Genomic DNA, 24454 nt, shown 5'->3' on the forward strand with positions numbered 1-24454 from the left:
GAATCCCAGCCCTGCAAAACACTGTACAAATTATGTAACCTTAGTTTCTGGCTTTGGGGAATGGGGATAATTATAGCTACCTCTCAGGCTGTTCTGAGAATTAAATAATACAGCCTATATGATGAACCTGGATTTTTCTGGTACAGAAAGGGCTCATTAAACATTACTTTTATTCATCTTTTTGCTTCAATGACACCTGCCATCCATCCCAAGGCACGTGGATTCTCCTTCTCATTTTGTCTCTCCCAACCCTACTAGTCTGTTCCTCCAATCCAGTTGCTGCCACTCTCCCTTGTTGCACAGTCCTTCCTATTAGCCTGACAATTTCTGGTATCCATCCATCCTGTACACCACAACCCTATTCATTGTCTTCAAGACCAGCCCTGACCATTCACTCCTCTTTTCAAAATGTTTATTTTGTCCAAACTCTCCCACAACCAGGGCCCAGTGGAACTTCTCAACTTAATTTGTCACTATTCCCCTACATATACCCTCTGAGAAGACTATCTACTGCCTCCCAAAGTGTGGAACACTGGGATTGTGTCATTCATTTTTGCTGTTATTCTGCCTTGCACTTGGTAAGTAAATAGTAAACTTCTGTTGAATTGAATTTGAATTCCAGATCCCTTTTAGTTCCTTGTTTGTACTGAGTTAATGATACATCCAAGCCCAGGTACCAGAATGACATCAAGATACCAACATCAATGAGAAGAGAGTGGGCTTTTAGTCACCTGTAACCACATTCTTTTATGTCTATGTAAACTAAATGGCCCACAAATAGCAAATTCTTTAACAGAGCAGTTACACAGTATAATGTGGGTTACATTTTCTTAAATTCTCTAAAGCAAGCACTTCATCTTAATACTAATAGAACCTCTGTGCTCATTTTTAATGCTCTATAAATTTTTCATTATTGCTAATAGCAAGAACATTGTAAATATATTTGAAGATATAAAATTCTTAAATGATTCTGTGTTATACAGACGATAGGCAGCGGTAAATAAGATTGGAGGAAATTTGTCAAATGAATGAAAAGATGAAACTGACAATATAAGAAATTTTGCCTTTAGGTTTCTCTGACAATGCTACAAAAGTAGATGTTTTTATATTTTTAATGAATAAAAGTCTGCTTAAAACTCACCCTCCTATGTTGAATCACTATGCTGTATACCTGAAACTAATATAATACTGTAAATCAGCTATACTTCAATTAAAAAATATTAAAACACACACACACCTATAGAAATGCTTACTTTTGAGTTATGAATAGATATCTTTTGGAAACAGTAAAATTCCAGGCTGAAACTAGAACAGATATGAAAACTATTTACTCAGTGTCTCCTTGACATAATAACAGAGTGTTCAAATATTTTGACCTTGTAAAATTATTTTCATTCTAGTAGAGCAGAGAGATTTTGCAACTATATTTCCATGCCCTCCCCTCCCATTTTCTATAAGGTGCCATGACTGCTTGAATTCTGTAAATACGTGTAACCCTCTTCAGATGGGCAGTGATCAACAACTAATCGTTGTATTTAAAGCTAGGTAACTTACCCTTCATCCTTCCATTCCATTGGCCTTAGATTTATATAAATTTAGTCAACAAGTCCTTCTTTATATTAGTATATATAAGCCTTGGGGTTCTTTTAAAAAGAAGGCGCTACCAGGATAATAGGGACTTTCACCTTTAGTTAAATGTTAAAGCAGCTGAAAGGTGAATAGGCTCACATAACATTCAAACGTTGAGAGCTATTGAAAAGCTTCATTTTACAAATGAGGAGACTGAGGTTAAGGATGCTAAAGACCTTATGGACACACACCATATGACAAGAAACCCATGGCCCTGTATCATGTTTCCGCTTGGCATTTGCCCAGCTGCCCAGTGATTAGTCTAACCCAAGGTGCATCAACCTCTGTGCCATTGGCATATTGGGCCAAACAATTCTTCTCTGTTGTGATGCTGTCCTGTGTATTGCAGGATGTCTAGCAGCATCCCCAGCCTCTACTCTCCAGATGCCAGTAGCACCCACCCCCTCATCCTTGTTGTGACAACAAAAATATCTCTAGACTTTGCCAAATGTCCCTTGAGGGTAAAATCACCCCCAGTTGATAACAACCAGTCTATCCCAGGCCATCTTATTGCTTTAATCAGCTATTCTCTTTTATGTTTTCTGGGCAAATACTTTAAGACACTAATGACCGTATTCAGTATAGAGCTCTGAGTTATTTATATGAGAAACCAGTCTTACAAGAAAAGGGACTTCACCGCTTTTTTGGCACTTCCAAATACAACTAAGAACAAATTCTGACTAGGGTTAACCCATCCCAACTTTTAGCATAAATTGAGGTTAAGAAAGAGACAAAATACAGACTGAGGGTTTTGATCTATGTTTAATGAAAAAGAAGTTACAGGAATAGAAATGGACATAAAACAAAGAGATCAATTTGGAAAACTATGGTGATAGATAGAACAAGGGAAAAATCATTTTAATCTTAAATTTACTCATATATTCTTATTAATCATTGATCCAAAACATCTCCTTAAATCCAAAACAGAGTAATAGTTAGAATTTTACTGTTCAAATTACTGGGCTGTTTTCATGGGAACTCACCAAGGTAACGTCCAAACAATACTTTTCCATTTCTCCCAGAACACACACAAGCAAAGGCAGAGATGTTTACCACGAGGTAACGTAGCATGGAGAAAATGCAGCCTTATCAGCTTTTTATTACAACAGCAAGTTAGCACTGGCAAATGTGCTTCTGGCACAAACATGCTTTCCGCTAATATTTTCATGAGAAAGCTTTTATGATATGCAACCATTTATTCTTAGTACAATCAATCATTGAGGGATTAAACCTAACTCTGGTGAACATAAATATATTTGGAGAAGTTTCTGACAGTTCAGATTAGAGCACCGTAGAAATATTGAAGATGTGAAATTTTAAAATACACAGATAAGAAACTGCAGTGAGCATCTTACTAGTTTGTTTCATGGCTGAATTCTGTTCATGATTCTTAGTAGAATCAGTCAATGTTCTATTTCTATCATTTTCTACCGAGATCTACAGTATGATCGTATCTTGCTAAATAAGAAAAAAAAATATCTTTGGAAACGAATTATGATCTCTGAAAACATCTGGTAATAGGTTTGTTTCAATTACCTTATTTAAAATAAAATAACCCTTCTCTCAAACTATATCAGGCAAGCATTAAACTCGTTAGTATAGACGTTGGCCATGTGGGTAATAAGGAGAAGCAATAGATTTTACTCACTATCCCTTTAAAATAAAAATCTTTTGGCCAGTGCATAGCAGCCACCAACCTCTTACGCTCACATTGAATAATTTCAAGTTAGGACGAGCCCTGTCTCTTCTGATACTGTATTCTAAGTTTCTCCAGTTGTTCTATACATTGGGACTGGGCCAGCTTCAATGTCCGATTCTCCTCTGTCAGTGCCTCAAATTCCCGAGCCAGCTGAGCGGCATCCAGCTTCTCCTTTTCTGCCTGATCCAGCTTGGCAATGAGCTCCTTTCTGAAGATTCAGGGGGGCAGGTGAGGAAGAAGCATAAAACATAATGCAAACAGATTGAATTATACAGCAACAGCATAATGGAAGTCGAATATGTCATTCTACTCTTCCAAATTTTACCCATCTCTGCTTGCCTCCTTACTTTTATTTTTCCAACTTCACAAATGTTAGATGCCTTTATTTTATTCCAGCACCTCGTCTAGATATATCCAAAATATTAAACATATACCAGCGCAGATACAGAGAACAAATGTATGGATACCAAGGGGGAAGGGGGGCATCAGATGAATAGGGAGATGGGGATTGACATATATCCACTATTGATACTATGTAGAAAATAGATAACTAATGAGAACCTACTGTACAGCACAGGGAACTCTACTCAATGCTCTGTGGTGACCTAAATGTGGAGGAAATCTAAAAAAGAGGGGATATAAATACACATAAAGCTGATTCACTTTGCTGTACAGTGGAAATTAACAAAGCATTGTAAAGCAAATATACTCCAATTAAAAATAAATAAATAAATAGAAATAAAATAAACATATACCAGCAAAAGCGCAATAAGTCCTTTGACAGTCAAAAGGGGTGATCTTTTAAAGAGTACAACAAATTATAAAAAATTATGACTATTTTGTAGGAAAAGAACAGAAAAATTTGTTTATAATTTAAGATGCTATTGTCTTACAGATAGGTGAATCATAGTTTGTCCCTTACCTAAGTTTTGTCCTTCAAATTCAGTTATTATCTTCTTTTGTTTTCTATTTCTGAGTTTAACAAATCTTTACTAGGCAAAGTAACAAATCTTTATGAAGAAATTCCAGTTGCCTCCTGCAGATATTATTTTCCATGTCTTTCCCTAGCCCTTATATATATCTTGTCGCCCTAACTAACAAAGCAATATCTCTATGTTTGGTGCTGTCCTGACTCCTGAATTTAGGAAGTAAGCTAAGGTTATTGGAGGGAACTTGTAGTGATAACGCCTAAAACAATAAATATTTGTAAATAATTCATTGATGTAAATACACATAATAAGGAACTAAAGATTTGCAGTCTATATTTAGATTTAATAAACATGACAACCCAAAACAGGTCCATTCCCCTTATATGTGTCAGTTAATCCTAAACTAGACTTAACTGAATTTTCCTTTGCCTCAACATAAGGGTATGTCATATTTCTTTCTCCTCTGTATGCAAAAGTGCAGAGACCTGGAAGACCACTTGAACCAAGTGATTAAACTTGACATCATTAGTAATGAGACCAATAGATGCCCCATGCATCACAAAAGACACAACATCTTTTCTGTGGTATTCCTGCCAAAAAATGCACACATCAGACAACCTCAAATTGAGGGAAATGTTACAAAAGCATTTGAAGCCTGTATGCTTCAAAATGTTAAAACTGCTTCATATTTAGAAAAACTAAAGAGAAATGGCAATGAAATGCAATGTGCAATTCTGGATTGGAAAGAAAAAAGCTGTGAAGGAAATTATTGGGAAAGTGATGCAATTTAAATATGGCCTGTGAATTAGATAATACTACTGAATCAACGCTAAATTTCTTAATTTTAATTATTGTATTGATGTCAAGTGAGAGAATGTCCTTGTTCTTAGAAAATACTCCCTGAAGTATTTAGGACAATGGAGCATGAGATATATATATATATATACACACATATATATAATTGTATATGTGCATGTGATATAGATAGATGGATAGACACCCCATCTCTCTAAGAGAGAAAGAGAGAGAGAGCCCCAGTAGTATGTAGCTTTGGGAGAGGGAGAATAAAGCACAACTGGGGAAATTCTTCATAATTAATGAATGCAGTAAAGGAAGTATGAGGGTTCTTTTTACCATTTTTGTAACTTTTCTGTAAATTTGAAACTATCACACAGTTGCCCCAGGAAAAGGATAAAAAGCAAATCAGAATAGAAGTTCTAGTATTTTCTTCCTGTATTCAACAGACTGCTTTGTGTACACAATTTGGTGACCACTGAGCAAAACCAGGCACGGGAAAGAAAATGCCCAACAGGGACAAAGGGAAGATAATCTGGAACATTCATATGCATATACACAAGGTTCCTTTGGGCTCTTATTGATCTTTGAATCTTCCATAGTATTTGGAATATAAAGGCTCCCAGAGATAAATTAGAAGTTTGGGATTAACATATACACACTACCATATATAAAATAGTTAAACAACAAGGACCTACTGTATGGCACAGGGAACTATACTCAATATCTTGTAATAACCTATAATGGAAAAGAATCTAAAAAAGAATCTATCTATATATATATATATATATATATATATTTGTATAAAACTGGATCACTTTGCCATACACCTGAAACTAACACAACCTTGTAAATTAACTATACTTCAATTTTTTAAAATGGTTTAAAGAAAGAATATAGGGAATTCCCTGCTGGTCCAGTGGTTAGGCCTCCGCTTTTCCACTGCAGGGGGCGTGGGTCTGATCCCTGGTCAGGTTCAGTGCGGCCAAAGGGGGGAAAAAAAAAGAATATAAAGTCTCCCAATAAATACTTATTGAATAAATATAATTGAAGAGTAAGGTACCTCAGAGACAACGTATATTTTAAAGATGAGGAAACAGAAACTCAAAGTGCTTAATATAATTGGAAAAAGTCACACACCTAATAAGAAGCAGCCATGAATCGAACCTATCCTTCTGATTAAATGCTTAAGGTTCTTTGCCTCTAAACATAGTTTAAGCAATAAATGTCAATAATTAAATATTAGTAACGTTTCTTACGTAACTATCTTAAAGAAATTGATTAGTAAAATTTATGTAAGTAAAAAGAGACATGCCTCTAAATCCCTCACCCATCAGATCATCTACTCCTGTTCTTTTCTTCCTTTCAAATTAACTGTGTCACACAAATAATGGCTACTGTCCAGGCTCCATATCTGACCTCATTTAAAATTCCTGAGGATATCTGTTATTAGTTTTGACTAACAGGGAAAATAAATCACAGATTTTACAACTGAAAGGAATGGTCATGATTGTCTAATCCAATCTTCTTGCATTGGAGAAAGTCAATAATAATTTCTTCCTTACTGGAATCAAGAAGACTCAACTGATAGGTTTCTAAATTAATTTCATGTATTTGATAAGCAGTTACACATCTATTTAATGAATACTGTCAAAACGTCTGTTGCCTCCTGTCCAAGACCTATTTATATAGAAAAATTGATGCTCATTCATTAGCAATTCATAATTAAACCCCAGCACATCAACCTACAAAGATAATCTTATAAATAGATGATCTGGGGAGCAAGTCAATATGTACAATTGGCTAGAATGTGGTCCTGCCTTTGATTTCTTGTTTATCATTTCCCTTCAGCGTAATGTGATAAAGGTGTAGAAGATCATCATTACAGGAATCTTATTTATACCATAGTTTTCCAGATGATGTACCTCAACAGTGAAAAGGTCATAACCTTGGGTCCACCATAGATCATCTGCTGGCCCCATCCTAAGCCACATGCCTGGATAAGTTTTTATTTGCTAAAACAAATGGGGGGAAGGGGAAATCCAAGTGAGTCGGTAAAGAGAACTAAAACTTTCTGCAAACTAATTTCAAAATTAAGGAGATTCCTTATGTTGTAGGAGGTTGGGAAATGGATTCATCATTAGTACAAGTATTTCTCTGTTTCTGGAAAGACCAGAACTCTTGGAACTTTCTAAGTTAACTAAAGACTTTTATTTGGAAAAGACAAAATCCTAGGCAGTTTAGTCCCCAGGAGCTAAAGCGTTTTGAATAATAATGTAACAAAGGGTCTTCCCTGGTGGCACAGTGGTTAAAAATGCACCTGCCAATGCAGGGGACATGAGTTCGAGCCCTGGTCCAGGAAGATCCCACATGCCGCAGAGCAACCAAGCCTGTGCGCCACAACTACTGCGCCCGTGCTCTAGAGCCGCGAGCCACTACTACTGAAGCCCACGCACCTACAGCCCGTGCTCCTCAACAAGAGAAGCCACCGCAATGAGAAGCCCACGCACCACAATGAAGAGTAGCCCCCGCTCGCCACAACTAGAGAACACCTGCGTGCAGCAATGAAGACCCAATGCAGCCAAAAATAAATAAAATTAAATTAATTAATTTAAAAAAATAATAGTGTAATAAAATACTATCTTCATCATAGGAGAATTTTAGCTTAAATTGTGATTTAGACTGTACTGTTAGTGGTTCTTGAAAGATGTGTGTTCTAGCACCAACATTTATACACAGGAGAGGAGTAGATGCTTCAAGATGACATAAAGGATGTGAAAGTTCACCTTCATCTTATGCAGGTGAAGGAACAATAAATGGTATTGAAATGGAATTTCCAAAACACAGTCTAGACTTTGGTATTGAAGCCCTACAAATGAATGATGCAGGAAGAATAAATTTACCCTATCTTCTGGGAGCCAAAGGGCAACACCTTACCTTTGCAGGAAGAAGTAAGATTTGCTCTAGAGTTTCTCAGCCTTGGCACAATTGATCTTTTGGGCCAACTCTTTATGTTGGTGGCTGTCCCAGACATTGGCATTATAGAAGGTTTAGCAGTATCCTTGGCCTCTACTCCCCAGATGTCAGTAGCACCTCCCCTCACCCCACATCATCACAACCAAAAATGTCTCTAGACATCGCCAATGTCCTAGGGATAGGAGGCTGAGGAATCAGTCTAGTGAAAAACCCCTACTCTATAGGAAATGGAGATTTCCACTATCAATCACCCGAAAAAGAGTTAAATTCTGGGTTAGGAATAAGGGGAAAGGCAAAATGTTTTCCTCGTTCTGTTTTTTGTTTCCTTATTTTAATTAATTAAGTAATTTTATTAAAGTATAGCTGCTGTACAATATTATATAAGTTACAGGTGTACAATACAGTGATTCACAAATTTTAAAGGTTATATTCCATTTATAGTTATTATAAAATATTGGCTATATTCCCTGTGTTGTACAATATATCTTTGTAGCTTATTTTATACCTAATAGTTTGTAGCTCTTACGTGCCTACCTCTATACTGCCCCTCCCCTTTCCCACTCCTCACTAGTAACCACTAGTTTATTCTCTATATATGCTAGTTCTGCTTCTTTTTTGTTATATTCTCTAGTTTGTTGTATTTTTTTAAATTTCACATATAAGTGATATCATCAGTATTTGTCTTTCTCTTAGACATAGACTTAAAATAACTATGATTAATATATTCAAGAAATAGAAGAACAGATGATATATTTCAATAGAAGACTGGAGTCTACCAAAAATATCAACAGAATACATTAATTGAAAAATTAGATGAATTCCAAGTAAAATCTAGAGTTTGTTAATAGTAATATATCAATGTCAGTTTCTTAGTTTCGACAAATGTACCATGGTAATGTAACATGCTAACGACTGGGGAAACTGGCTGAGGGAAAAATGTTTCCTCATTCTGCTCCCCTAAAGATTGGAGTTTCTTTCCTTAGCAAGAGAGACAAAATTAAAGGCACTCTCACTGAAGAGAGGTAAATATTCTGTCCCTTTTAATGTGGTTCCAGGCAGAGAGGATTAGGTGGAGAGATACCTGGGAATGAGATTCCAGTTAAAAGACTGGACTGCCTATAATTAGGTATAAAAGGCCCAAATCATTATGACTGGGGCATAAATGGAAAGTGTAATCTCACAGTCTAATGAAATCTGGTATATTGGGATTTCACATAAAACTAAATCCTCAAACAAAAGAATCCCCTTGTCCACACGGGGAGGGGGAAGGGTAAGCTGGGATGAAGTGAGAGAGTGGCATGGACATATATACACTACCAAATAAAATAGATAGCTAGTGGGAAGCAGCCGCATAGCACAGGGAGATCAACTCGGTGCTTTGTGACCACCTAGAGGGGTGAGATAGGGAGGGTGGGAGGGAGATGCAAGAGGGAGGAGATATGGGGATATATGTATATGTATAGCTGATTTACTTTGTTATAAAGCAGAAACTAATACACCATTGTAAAGCAATTATACTCCAATAAAGATGTTAAAAAATAAAAAGAATCCCCTTGTCCACACCTCTGCCTCTGAGTGAAGAGCCAAGACAGTTCTTTGGTCCTTCTACTCATTCACTTGACAAGTATTTGTTGAAATCCTATTGCAAACCAAGCCCTGTCCTCAATTCTCTATAGACTGTTAGTCTCGGGGGGTGTATCTCCACTGTTGGAAAATGAACTCAAAACCTATAAATTATACAAAAGGCATCTTATCCATATTAGACATCTTAGGAATGAGGATAGAACTTTCCACACATTACTACATACCCTGCAAACACTTGTGGAGAAATACCTCAATTTATTGTTTCTTTATGACAGTGGAAACCTGCTTTCTGAGGGCTGTGTAAAGATTTAAGAAAAATGTCCCTGGAATAAAAAAGTGAGGTTTGGTTTTCAATGTTTTCTAACTGCGGTATCGTTTTGCAAAGAAAATTGTACCCTGAAGTGAAGCAAATAAAACACATAAAATTGAACTTCCCCTGTTTGGCCCTTGTACAGTACCCCGCCCCCCCATCACGCTCACCATCCCCAAACTCTGAGAGGTTTCCTAGAACCCAGTTTAAAAGCCTCTGCCTTCAGGAATGCCCATAAAGAAATAAATGTTTCTGATTAATAATAAAAACCACTTGTTGGAAATTTCAGGATAAAGTAAATACCATGACTAAAAACAAATCAGAATAGGGCTATTTCTAGACTATGCCTTTACAAATTACTTGTGCTCCCTTTTCCTCCATCCTGATATGTTCCCCTCAATGAGATGTTGCTCCCTCAATCATCATTTTGTGTATCTTAAAAAAGGCATGAAAATACAGGTCTTATACTGATTGTGGTACTCTCATATGAAAACAGTTTTCTAATGTTTTGCAACTAAAATTATATACAACATTTTTAACTCAATAATAAAAAGACAAATAACTCAACTTAAAAATGGGCAAAGGACCTGAATGGACATTTCTCTAAGAAGTCATAGAAATGCCAAAAAGCACATGAAAAGGTGTCCAACATTTTTAGCTATCAGGGAAGTGTAAATGAAAACCAGAAAGAAACATCATTTTACACCCACTAGTGTAGCTATAATCAAAAAGACATAATAGGTGTTGGCAAAATGTGGAGAAATTGGAAACTTCATACATTTCTGATGGGAATATAAAACGGTGCAGCCACTCTAGGAACAGTCTGGCAGCTCCTCAGAAGGTTACATATTGGGTTATCATATGACTCAGTAATTCTACTCTTAGGTACACACCCAAGTGAATTGAAAAGATACATCCACACAAACACTTATACATAAATGTTTGTAGCAGCATTATTCATAATAGCCAAAAGTACAGACAACCCAAATGTCCATCAACTGACAAATGGCTAACTAAAATGTGATATAACCATATAACGGAACATTATTTGACAATAAAAAGGAATGAAGTACAGTCATACCTCATTTTATTGCACTTTGTTTTATTGTGTTGCACAGATATTGTGTTTTTTTACAAATTGAAGGTTTTTGGCAACCCTGCAATGAGCAAGTCTATTGGCACCATTTTTCCAACAGCATTTGCTCATTTCATGTGTCTGTGTCACATTTTAGTAATTCTTGCAATATTTCAAACTTCTTCATTATTATTATATTTGTAATGGTGATCTGTGATCAGTGATCTTTGATTTTATTATTGGAAAAAAACCACGATTCGTTGAAGGCTCAAATGATGATTAGCATTTTTTAGCAATAAAGTGTTTTTTAATTAAAGTTTGTATGGTTTTTTTTAGACATAATGCTATTGCACACTTAATAGATTACAGTATAGTGTAAACATAACTTTTGTATTCACTGGGAAACCAAAAACTGTGTGTGACTCTCTGTTGTAATACTCGCTTTATTGTAGTGGTCTGGAACCAAACCTGCAGTACCTCTGAGGTCTGCCTACACTGATGCATGCCACAGCAAGGATGAACCCGGAAAATATCATGCTAAGTGAAAGAAGCCAGTCACAAAAGACCACATACCGCATGATTCCATTTATCTCAAATATCCAGAATAGGCAAATACATAGAGACAGAAAGTAGACTAGTGGTTGCCAGTGGCCAGCGGGAGGGAATGGGGAGTGACCACTCAGGGGTACAAGGTTTGTTTCTGGGGCGATGAAAATGTTCTAAAATCGTGATGGTGGTTTCACAGCTCTGTGAGTCTACTGAAAACCACTGAATTATTTTTTAAGCCCCTGAATTATTTCTTTTAAGTTATATAACATTTTTCAACCTGACTTTTCTAAGATTTTATCTTTTTCTGACAGTCTAAGTCAATCTTTTAAACACCGGAACACCTCGCACAATTTTTCATATATAAAGCAGAAGAGTGGTCTCTCCTCTGAACAAGATAAAACACAAAGCAAGTTTTACTAATGGTAAATCTATTTGTAGAACTAATTACAGTTTAACCATATATTTTTTAAACTGCCAAACAATTCAGTGATAAATATCAAATGCCATAAAATATCTGTACCTCACTTCCATGAGTTTCCATTACATACACAAAACCTGTATGTGTTCTATAAAAATGCTTAGAATATTTATTGAAAAAAGTATGTATACATTTTATGTTACTATATAAGCAATTATATAAAAAATACCTATTCACATCCAAAAGGCCTAGAAAAAATAGACAAAAATGATAGTAGGAGTTCTGTAAAGATGTCAGAATTCTTGGTAAATTTTTAAAGCTTTCAATAAAATTGTCATTTTTTTCCAGTTAAGAAGAGAAAAATTTCCAATGAAAGTAAGAACAAGCTTTTTGCATATCACTGGTCAATAAGCCAGAAGCTATTCTTTAAATTAAATTCATCCCATGCTGAATTTGTAATCCCAGAAAATGTTTGACTGTCTTTATCCACCCAACAGACATGATTTAAAACAATAGTTATAATCAACTCTTCTCCCCTCCCCTCTGCGAAGTCTCCCAAACTAGGTCCAGGGAGACCCCCTCTGGAGATGAGAGAGAAGTTCAGCTTAACCTGTGCCCACATGGCTCCAATATTCAAAAACTCTCTTTTAAAATACCTGATTTAGTGCCTCTCTGTGTGTCCAGCATATGCTAGCCAATCACTGGAAGCAACATAATCAGCCACACTTTATTAAATGATGGGGAAGAAATTCTCATCCAAATCATCAAAAAAATGGAGAGGGAATTTACTTGGGTCAAATCCATTTGGCCCAATTTATCTTGCTTGAACACAAAGACTGTTCAGGAAAATACCTGTTGTAAGATGAATTTCTGCTTCAGTAAAGTGTTAATGAAAACACGGATCACCCATAACCCTTGGAGGGCCAAGTTCATTTATTTATAGATATAAAATATCACCCTACTTTGAATTTTAACAATTTATCTTAGCAATTCTTTATTGCTGATATTGACTCCATATTTTAAATACAGACAATACAAATTACAAATTTAAAAAATGCATACATGGAGGCTATAACAGTTTCCTATCATCAGCTACTCTAAATCACCCCTATTCGTATTTTACCCTACGTGCAGCTCCCTATTCAGTGATTACGATCCAAAGAGATGTTCAAGGTTATCCAGGTCTGCAGAGAACTATACATAGTCAGAAAGGACAGAAACTTCAGTGGATAGCTATTGATAACACTAGCCCACAAAAAGTGCCCAAAGAATCATTCCAGTGAATTTTCCTTCATCCAGGAAAAGCACTGATCACTGTGGGATGGTTGGGCTACGGATACAGGCTAAGCTCTTTTCAAGGACAGCATTTGGACAGGTGAAGAGGAAGGAGGGAGACTCTATACTGAGAGCCTGGTGTGAGCAAGGGCACCGAGGTGGACAAAGTGAATAGGTCAACGTAGCTGAAGACGAAGGATGAGCTAGAACATTCTGCAGAGGTACTAAGGCCCAAGGTAGATCTTTCAATCCAGGCCAAGCACTGGGTGCCCTTCTCTAGCAATAGGAAACCATAGGTAGGGAAAGCAATTATAATATTACATTGATCAAGATTTGAAGTAACAAGTCCTGATCCCAAATGGCAGAAGTGGGAATGAAGAAAAGGAACTTGAGAGACTTTATAAAAAAGAAAGGAAAAAAAAAATCAAAGAATTTGGTCTTTGTCTCTTATCTAGTCAATTATTAGGAAGAAAAGAAAAAAAAAAGACAACATCATGGTTTCAAGAAAACTCCAAAGTTCAAAGAGGTTTAAGGAGGAAGTAAGATTAGTTTTGCAGAAACAGCAGGAATATGTTTTAATAAAAGAGCAGATGAATCACTCTCATATTGTTATCCTATTGTATTTTTTAATGCAATATACAAAAATATAAACTTACAAAATATATAATTTAGTGGGTAAGTCTTGCATTGCCCCTACCCAAAAAAGCTACACATGGGGTTAATTTAAATAACACTGTACTTCCAGTCTAAAGTGTTTACAAATAAATACATAATTACCTGGGGCTTTTTTTCCTGTCACAACACCACAGTTCTCACACACACACATACACACACACACACGTACACCCACTGGAAGATACCTTTATAGGCTACTGATTATACAAGTCCTCCTTTAACTTAATCACTGGTCACATTATTAGTAAGCTTCCTCTCTTCCTTTATGAAACTGTTTTTAGGGCTCATATTGTGTGTAAATGGACAATCTAAGCATTCCGACCAATTTATGAAAACTCTTAGACCAAAAAGAAAGTCTCAGACATACAAAGGAAAAGTTGTATTTCTGATTTCCTCATAAGCATCCTTCAATGTCCTATAACCAAAAGTCCAGGTAAGACTTTATGTTTGAAGCAAGGAAGTAAGAAAATAACATGCTAACTGTGGTCTTACAGTGAATGTAGAAGTCTGACCCTAAAACCCATGCTGCTCCCTAGCATATTATACTGTGCAACCACTATTCTGGGGAGTCTCCAAAGAGTCCCACGAATTTAATAAATCTCTCAAAACAAAATATGTTTCATTTATATTCATTTAAAAAATAAGTTTTATATAAATATAAATACAAAGTATAAATACTGATATAAATATGGAGTGATACCATGTATCACTCCAGTAAGAAGAAGGGAAGAAGCAGAAACTTACAAACTCACAGTATGTTTGGATTATGTGACACTCATTCAACAAAAATTTATTCAGTATCTACATGCCATGCACTGTGCTAGGCTTCAGGAATATGATGGTGAGAGACACCTGACTATCCTCCCTTTTACGACACTTACCACTTGGCAGGAGATGCAAATATTCATCAAAAGATCTCCCTAATAAATGTGTAAGTACAAACCGACCAGCGCTATGATGCTTTGAAAGTATGAAAGAATGGGGATCACTGGGTAGACATCAGCAGAATTTAGTGCAATCAAAAGGAGAATTCTGAAGCATAAAGTTATGAGTAAGTAAAGTGATAGTGCTTTAATTAATAGAACTGCCTAATTCCCTATAGCAGAACTGTAATGGTAATAGAAGCTATCAAGATAAAAACTTACTGGACTATTGGGCTATAAAATGTAGTTAGGCAACTAATCCTTTTACATTATTCCAAAGAGCCATCACAGTGACTTCTTTGCTTCATGTGGGTACTCCACCATTCAAGCATTAATTAAAATTCACCCCAAGACAAAGTGCTCTGGGGCCTTTGGGCACATTCACATGGAACAAAATGTGGCTCTAAGTGGTATTTTGGCATCTTTAATTTCCTGAACTAAAGAATGCTTATTAAAAAATTAAATTTGAGTAGGAAGCACTCCTGTGGTTCCCCTCACTACTCTGTAAAGCCTTTCATCTAGCGCCGTTCCATTTGGATCATTTCTAGAATCAAACATGACATGCGTGTAACCTCTGAACTACAGAATGTCAGTTCTCCTCCCTGTATGTCTCCCTCCCTCTTGCTCCCATGCTCAGCCTTTTCCTCCCCTGCCACTCCCAATCCATGACCCCTGGTCCATGACCAGCAGTCAGGATTCAGGGCTGAGGGTGCTCAGGGGGACAGTACTTACTTTCTTTCCTCAAGCAGGGCGATTTCCTTTTTAACTTCACGGTATTCTTCTGCTATCTGGCAGTGCTGTTTGAACACCTGCATGGATTCCATGGAGTCATGACAAGGCGGCAGAGGCTTCACAAACAACAAGAAGAAGAAATCAGTCCATTTCCTTGTAGCAGAATAAATTACCAACCATCGTGCTCTACTGATGTTCTTTAGAAGGAGAGTTTTTGCATGAGAATAGCACTGTCAACCCTCATTGGACAGAGTTCAGCTGATTCTACTTGACTACAAATAGAGAAGTGGTCTGATCCTCCCCACATGTATCTTTCTGTGTTATTCCAGGGCATTCTCAGGCCCAAGCCAGAGCCATAAGACCCATTACAGATCAGTTACCTGCCATGCGCTGGAGGAAAAATAAGTCCCCTGATAATTCTGTAATTTTCCCCAGAAATCTTAGACTCTGCTTTAGAGAATTAGTGATGGGGAAATAGTTCAGTCGTCTGTTTCAATCCCCCCCTTGTTTTCTGTTCCTGTAGCTCTATCAAATCTTGTAGGGTGGAGGAGCCCTACAAGAAAGGAATCCAATGAACTTATTCATAAAACAAAAATAGTCACAGATATAGAAAACAAACTTATAGTTACGAAGGGAGAATGGGGGGGGATGGGTAAATTGGGAGATTGGGATTGAGATATACACACTACTATATATAAAATAGATAACTGGGCTTCCCTGGTGGCGCAGTGGCTGAGAGTCCACCTGCCGATGCAGGGGACACGGGTTCGTGCCCCGGTCCAGGAAGATCCCACATGGCGCGGAGCGGCTGGGCCCGTGAGCCATGGCCACTGAGCCTGCGCGTCCGGAGCCTGTGCTCCGCAACAGGAGAGGCCACAGCAGGGAGAGACCCGCGTACCGCAAAAAAAAAAAAAAGATAACTAATAAGGACCTACTGTATAGCACAGGGAGCTCTACTCAATACTCTGTAATGACCTATATGGGAAAAGAATCTAAAAAGAGTGGATATATTTGTATATGTATAACTGATTCATTTTGCTGGACACCTGAAACTAACAAAACATTGTAAATCAACTATACTCCAATAAAAATTATTTTTAAAAAATGAAAGGAATCCAAACTGAAAAAATGATGCTGGCCTGGAAATAATGCTTGCAAGAATTAACAAAGCATATGAAAGACCAAACCCCAAATAAAACGATGCTTATAAAGCGTGTGGCCAAAGAGAACAAGGCTTCCTGTCTTTGCTTCTCTCCCATCCATGAGGGAAACAGAGGCCAGCATTCAAGCCTTTCTAACTGAAACATGTTGAAAATCTTCTTTCCAGAAATTATTTTTAAAGAACTAGCTTTCCCTGAGTTTGTAATCCTTAGTTCTAATTAGTGGCACATTATTTCTTTTTTTAAAACATCTTTATTGGAGTATAATTGCTTTACAATGGTGTGTTAGTTTCTGCTCTATAGTGGCACATTATTAAAAGCATTACTTGGAGAAATATTAGCTAATAGTCTTTTAAAGAGTGTTTTAATCACCTTTTTCAATTATTTATAGAAAAATGTTATATAATATCTGAGAAATATGACTTAATTGTTAATAGGCTCTTCTGTCTAATCCTCTCCACAATAGTCTTTATATGTAAACTATGTGTCTGACTAGGTCATAGTCTCACTAATTTTATATTAATTAATTTATACTAATGAATTTCTTACTACTTGCTCCTCTCACTATATATTCTTCCAGGACACAGATTTCTTTGGGTGTCATATTTAGTGACCTCACCCAGGATGCAAAAGAAATTCTAGAAAGTTCTACAAAATTCTATAAAATCTGATTGATAAGTAAGATGACCCTTCCTATTTATCATGAAACCTCTGAGTAGAGATCTTCAAAAGGAAATAAAATTTGAAATAGACTTGGATGAAATTAACCTTTATGTGGAACATCTGTTGTGTTCTAATCCATGGAAATTCATCTAATAATTATATTATGTAGCATCTTTCCCTACTGCCCCATGAACATATTCACAGCATAAACTCAGCCTGTTGGAGCCATTATCTCTTTCTATAGTGAAATAAATTAAAAAGTAGTGCCTGGGAGTATTACAGTACAACTCACCGCAGCAGATAAAGGCATTGTCAAAGGCATTCAGAACTCCTGGGTCCTCCAATCCTAGAAATCACCACCCCCTCATCAATTTTCACCTGTTACACTGGCAAATGACCAGGTATAATAGTAAGAGGAATGAAAGCAATTTACTCTGGGCACCCTCACCAAGCTGCTATTAAACCACCTGTGCCCTGTTAAAGGACTTGCATACTGGTAAGCCCCAAGACTCAACGTATCCTATTTCCTGTCCTCATGAACACTGATAAACTACACCCAGTTCAGCCCATAACTTGCCACATGGAGGTACCTGAACCACGAATTCAGCATAGTTACCTATGCGACAGCCAGAAGATTTTAGGAGTCTGTGTTTGCATGCCTAAGAGGATACAGATGAGAGCAGCCATGGAAAGGGAGAAATACCCTTTGCTGCTATAATTTAAAAGAAAAACTGAAAATTACAGAAAATAATTTTCTTAAGAAGAGAGAGTCCTCTTTTCCCCCTTGGCTTGCCAACCTGCAATGCTTTTTACTAAGGGGGAAATGTTTTCATGACTTCTTTTATCATTGGCACTATTTAATTGTGGGAAATTTGAAGATGTTTTTATGTACAGGTAACATGATCATGCTAAGGGGACATTAGGATATAGAGTATTTCAGGATATATTCAGTATCCTCATATGTTCTCAGCAGGAAGATCATGCTATACGTCACAATATTTTCAAGATTGCCCACAATTAAGAAATAGTGCCAATTTTTAAAAAAGCCAAAAATACTTAGTGTTCAGTGTTTCAGGGAGTAAATGGATGCCAGGTGTCACTTCAATTTCCGGCTCCTAAAAGCTCTGTCTATACCCAGACTGACATGTAACTCAGCAGCAGTACATACATGTTCTTCCAATTTGTATGAAAGCATTAAAGAACAAAATTAATTATTTTTTAAGCAAGAAGGGAAGTTATATTGCACAACACACCACAACACTGTAAAATTATCTAATTAGTTGCCAGGGGCTGGGGGTGGAGGGGAGGTGAGTAAATGAGGAATTATTATTTAATGGGTATAGAGTTTCAGTTTTGCAAGATGAAAATGTTCTGGAGATTGGTTGCACAACAATACGAATAAGAAAAAAAACAATATGAATATACTTACCACTACTGAACTGTACACTTAAAATTAAGAAGAGAACATTTGTGTTATGTGTTCTTACCACAATAAAAAAAAAGTTTAATGCAAAAATAAGTATCATTAGATCCTTCTGCTGCCCCCAGCCCATCTTCTAAGCATTGCTACCAGGATTCCCTATCTGAGACTCACTTCATTCACACCCTACCTTTCTCTCCTTCCCAAATTTCTCCCCAGGAAACTTAAAATTTCTCACCCCTTTATAATTCGGAGCCATGTACCACTAAACCCAAACGTTGCTGGACAAATCAAAGTGCCCTCTGGTCAGCAGGACCCACTGTTCTTAGAAAGCCATTTGACATCATTGGATGTTTACTCCAGTTCAGGAAACTCATCAAAGAATTTTTTAAACACATATTGTTCTCATCCCAACAGGAATTTACCTGATATAAAAAGTAGAACTACAGAGTAATGAAATGTATTGTCCTGCATGACATAGCATACTCTCATTGTTTCATGATATAATGTGGGTTTGTGTGTAGCATCATAAGGTCCTCACTGAGAGTGACTCTCTCTTACCTTCTTATAAGCCCTGAAAACAGGAGAAAATATATGACCAACAGGGTTCACTGAATAAAGTGTTTACCCGAGGAAATAGATTCCTAAAATTCAAGCACAAGAATCAGGTTTCCAATTTAAAAATGGAACTACTAGTAGGCTTACATCATGTGACATTTAAAACACTGGCACCCATGAATTAATCAACTGTACATGGATTTAAGATACTATTTAACATGTATTCACATTAAAAATAATAATAATAACATAAAAGAATGCCTGTGATAACCCAGATGAAAACAGCTATTAACATCTTGGAATAAAAATTAACACAGTTTTAAAAAAATTTTTTTAAGTATAGTTGATTTACAATATTTTATTAGTTTCAGATATGTAAAGCAAAGTGGTTTGGTTGGTTGTATATATATATATATATATATATATATATATATATATATACACATATATTATTTTTTAGATTCTTTTCCATTATAGGTTATTAAAGATATTGAATATATTTCCCTGTGCTATACAGTAAATCCTTGTTTATCTATAAAACTTTTTATTTCAGTTCTCATTGCTTGATTTTGACTATTTCATCCAAGAGATTTTCATACTTATAATCCTGTGCTGGGAATGGGCAAGCAATAAATAAACTCCATGTTGATAGTGAATTTCTTTTCTCTTCAGGAAGAGAAAGTTTCCTTGTTATTTTCTCCACAATTACCCTACATCCTCCCATGGTTTGTATGCATTTATCACACGCTCTTGCTTAAAGAATGAATATTGAATTTCAAAGAAAAGGAAGCCAAAGATATTTCATGTGAAAATGAAAAGGTAAAAGTATTCTTCAGGCACTAGGGGACAAACTCTGTAGGGTCACAGAAACAACTTTTCCGGTCCACTCGATGCCATGGTATCTGGTCTACTCACAACCCAGCCAGTTCTAAGAAGGTTAAATTAAGACCTTCCCTTAACAGTGTCTCAAGCCAACATTGAAACACATTTTCCCAAGACACAGATTGGGGTTTGGATGAGGTCAGAGCCCAGGAGGAGGCACTTCCTCCACACCCCCTTTCCTCTATCCCCCCTTATCCTGCTACTGCCTGAGGATGGAGCTTGCAAGGGCTTTAAATTACATGGCAGTGTGAGAGAGCCGCTACTATCTCTGGTATCCACCCCAGTCATCTGGACCAATTTAACAAGATGAAGTAAGAGAGAAACCACAGGCTCCTGTTCCAAGAATGCAGGCTTGAGCCACACCATCCCATCCACCGGTTTATAGCAAGCTCCTCCCGAAATGGACTCTGTCCTCTGGAAGGAGCCCCGTGGGAAAAGACCCAGCCAAGCATCTCTCCGCAAGAGGCAAAGCCAGCTTAAGCGTTTCCGTTTTCTACTTGGCTTCTTCAAATACTACTGGCCCCATCCACTTCAAAAATGTAAGAATTTAATTTTCCTCTCCCAGCTTCCCACACAGAAGATATATTTAGGAAGCTAAATATTCTACAGTTGCTGAGCAGACTGTATTTGTATTTATTCCTTGATTCTCAGTGTTATCTTTATTTTGGAGGCAGAATGGGGGTGACTGGCTTAAATTCATGTTGCATTTTAATGTCCCCAAATTAACAAGCATAATTTGCTAAAACTAAATGGAAAAACACAGACAGGACTAATTGCAATATTTGAAAACTCTGTTATCAAGAACTGTAAATATTTTTAAAATATACTATCTACATTATGGTCAAAGTCAGCACTAGTACTAATTATACTACACATCTTATACATTATACAATATTGGAATGAAGGTATTTAAGTCATTTCTATCGATGTAGGCAATATTAAAGGGAGCAAGAACTCGAGCGCCCCAAACGCTTCTAACAATGCATGTCCTAATGAACTGGGCTTCTCAAAAAAAAAAAAAAAAAATTAAAGGGATCAAATTAAGCTCCAAGATATCTATATATGTTTTCTGTGTGGTCCCAGCAGCCAGAAAAACAACTGTAAGATACTTTTCAACGTGTGCCTCAGAGAGAAAATGGCAGACATTTTTTCAGTGTTTTCTCTAGATGTTCAAGACTAGTGCAGTAGAATCTTAGAATGCTAAGACTCCTCCATTTTCTACCATTTTTGTTTCCCAGATAGCAAGTGATACACTGATGCAAGACCTAAAGGAAGTTTCTGGAGTGACTGCTCGGACAACAAGATACTATAGTACACAACCAAAGCTACGAAATTGTTTATTTGTGGAGGTGACATCAGTTTCTGGACTTACCAAACTCTGTCTGAGAAAAAAGCAAGTTCAATGTGTACCACGGAGACACCTGTTACTGTCTTCTCAGATTAGATGGGAGTACTTTAGGAGGGATTGAAGCTATTGCTCAATTTGGTTTGAAAAAAGAGTCGTATTGTTTTCCAAGTACCTTAGCTTAAAGAAGAGGGCATCAGCATCTCTGTTCCTAACCCAAGAATCCAGAGATGTTTCTCTCATTTCATTTTACACATATAAAGATACTAGTGCTTAAATATTTCATTCAATAAACAATTTCACTAGGGAAGGAAATTGACATTAATTGAGCAATTATTTTGCCAAGCACCATGCTCGATCTGTTCATTATCACATTTAATTCACACAACGATGTGAGATATTATGTACACTCTGCAGGTCAGAAAAGTGAGGTTTACAGAAAGTAAATAACATGCCCAAATCACAAAACTAGTAGGTGCGGAGCTGAGGTCCAAATTCATGCCAGCCTAATGCCAGTGCCTATGCCCCAGTCACTGTCACTCCCATTAGATTTATTACAATCTAGTTATCAGCATGTCCTCCACCTGATTACAAATAAAACATATTCTTTCCGAGGCAACAAAGACCACAAAGCTTAGCTTTGGATCATCTATAGGTCAAACCACAACCTCCCAAACATTACAATGTGGTTAAATTTTAAGACAAATTTGGTTCTGACCCAGACCTTGAGACTATTAAAGGATTGTGCTATCCTTCAGAAAAGGGAGGGAGGTCCATCATTACCTCTTCTTCAAATAGAAGGAAACGGAGGCCTAAAGAAAAGTAGTGATTTTTCATTCATTCTTACAAATGGACATAGAATTGAACCTCCTTTCTTTTGACTGTATGGTCTAAACTAGCTCTACCCAAACATGGCCCCTAATGGACATGAAGGATTTAGAAGCCAAATTCCAGGAAAGGAATCCGCACAAAATAGAACCAACCTACCACCTGCCCCTGGGCGGAGGCCTATAAGGAGAGGTTCATTTTAACACCTACCTTAGCCCAAGGTCTCTTGCCCAACATTTTGCCTTAATAGAGACATCGAGAAAAATGTTTGTCACTGCTATTCTTGCCCAAGGCTTTTTTTGGCTTCTGTGAAAATAGAAGCCCCACGAATTACATGCTTAAACATGTCCACATTCTTGGCAAAGCAACCGAAAACTCTGGGGGGGTCAAAGTGGTGATAGCGTATCTACCAAACAGATACTTTATAGCTGCATTTTATAAACTATGAAAGAACGTGTAACGGATATCAGGAAGCCAGAATAGATTTTACTAGGTTGTTCTATAACCACATTATGGCAACTTCGCAAGCCAGAAACCAAAAACCCTCCACCTATCAACATAATTTAAGCAGGCCATAGGTTCCACCAAAGCTGTAAGGAAATGAAGGCTACCTAGATTCAGAATCAGGGATCTAGTCTGAATTAGCAAATTTATGTAGACCAAACTTTGACCTCATATTTCTCATCCCTAAAGTGGAGACATAATCGTTAGCTTACACAATTGTTGCGGGGATCAAATGAGGTCATTTGTGGGGAAACCCCCCTTGCCTAGAGGTACTCAATATGCATGAGTAGGATTTAAATCTGAGGGTATTCAGAGAGGAAGGCCAGGAATAATCAGCTGGCATCAATTAGTTTTCACTGGGCACATTTCTAAGGCTCTAGCAGAGATAAGTAAGAGTCAATTCATCCTCAAGCAAATAGTAACAACCACAAGGCCCTTCATATGCCTTTGTAACCTAACTTATTTTTCTGTAGAGGATTATGATGGTTGGTTAAATCCCAAGAGTCATTATTATGTGATAAAAGCACACTGGATTGACTGTAAAGACAGCCTGCTCCATGGAATGGATTGTTCCTTTCATACATAAAGCATCTTCATTGCTTTCAATAGAGACTTCCTGCTGCAGAATGTCTTAAATTTATATGCTATGCTAAGCATGGAAACAAGAGTCTGCTTTTAGATGTAGCTTTCTGTGTTATCTTTCCCCTCTCAATCCCCTCCATCTTATATTTTAGTTACTCACACCCTGGAGTGTAGAATAAAGGTAACTGACAACAGCCCTAGACAGAGGCAACCCTAACCAAATGGTTTGGCCACTGGTAAATGTTTATAACAAACTCAATCATATCGTTCAACCAAAAAAACAAGCCCTTACTGAAATGCTTTTAGTTATAGTGCTGGGAAAGTCCTCTCTGTTCATGAAGAGGCAAAGCAATACCATATTTTAGGGTGGGGAAGTTGGGGGTATCATAACCCCTGAGTCTGAAATCAGCTTCTCAACTGACTAATTTATTAAGGATCAATGAAGATGAAATAGTCTCATTAGATTAAAATAATTAAGTAGACTTAATTTCTAATATATGTCAAATGGAATTAAAGCTATAAAATTCAAAGGGATCTTGCGATGCTTTAACGGAAAAATTATCTGGATAATTGCCAGAGGTGCCATGAATCCTGGGAAGAATGATCCATGAGCTAGGGAAGACCATTAATGTTCCCAAAGGAAAAAAACTGTCAGCACAAGAAAGTAGAATTAATGATCCATAATAGTGGTGGGGGAATATGAATCTAAACATGTTTTCCCTCTTTTATTTGCAAAACGCATTAACTCCTTATTTTCAGCTGACTCCTAAGATAATAAAATAGCTTTGTGGTGACAGTAAAATAAAGGGGAAAAACTGTGACTGGGAAAAAAATATAGTTATTATTTTGCAATCCCAACTACACCATGAGCAGCACACATACAGCCCATCAGTGAGGACAGAACCCAAGCAAGGAAGGTTGTACGTCATGTAAGCACACCAGA

General features: G+C 37.0%; 1 protein-coding gene across 1 annotated transcript in view; it reads right to left on the reverse strand.

Annotated features, from left to right (window-relative positions):
• Positions 1–3355: 3355 nt before the first annotated feature.
• MAP3K7CL (MAP3K7 C-terminal like) overlaps positions 3356–24454 on the reverse strand; it is a 36417-nt gene continuing 15318 nt past the window's right edge. Inside the window, exons 3-4 of the mRNA XM_030880985.3 lie at positions 15570–15685; positions 3356–3536 (exon numbers count right to left, since the gene is read on the reverse strand). Coding sequence (XP_030736845.3) covers positions 3356–3536; positions 15570–15685 — 297 coding nt within the window. The remainder of the gene's footprint in view (positions 3537–15569; positions 15686–24454) is intronic.

The sequence above is a fragment of the Globicephala melas genome, chromosome 4 (assembly GCF_963455315.2).
Source record: "Globicephala melas chromosome 4, mGloMel1.2, whole genome shotgun sequence".
NCBI lineage: Eukaryota > Metazoa > Chordata > Mammalia > Artiodactyla > Delphinidae > Globicephala > Globicephala melas.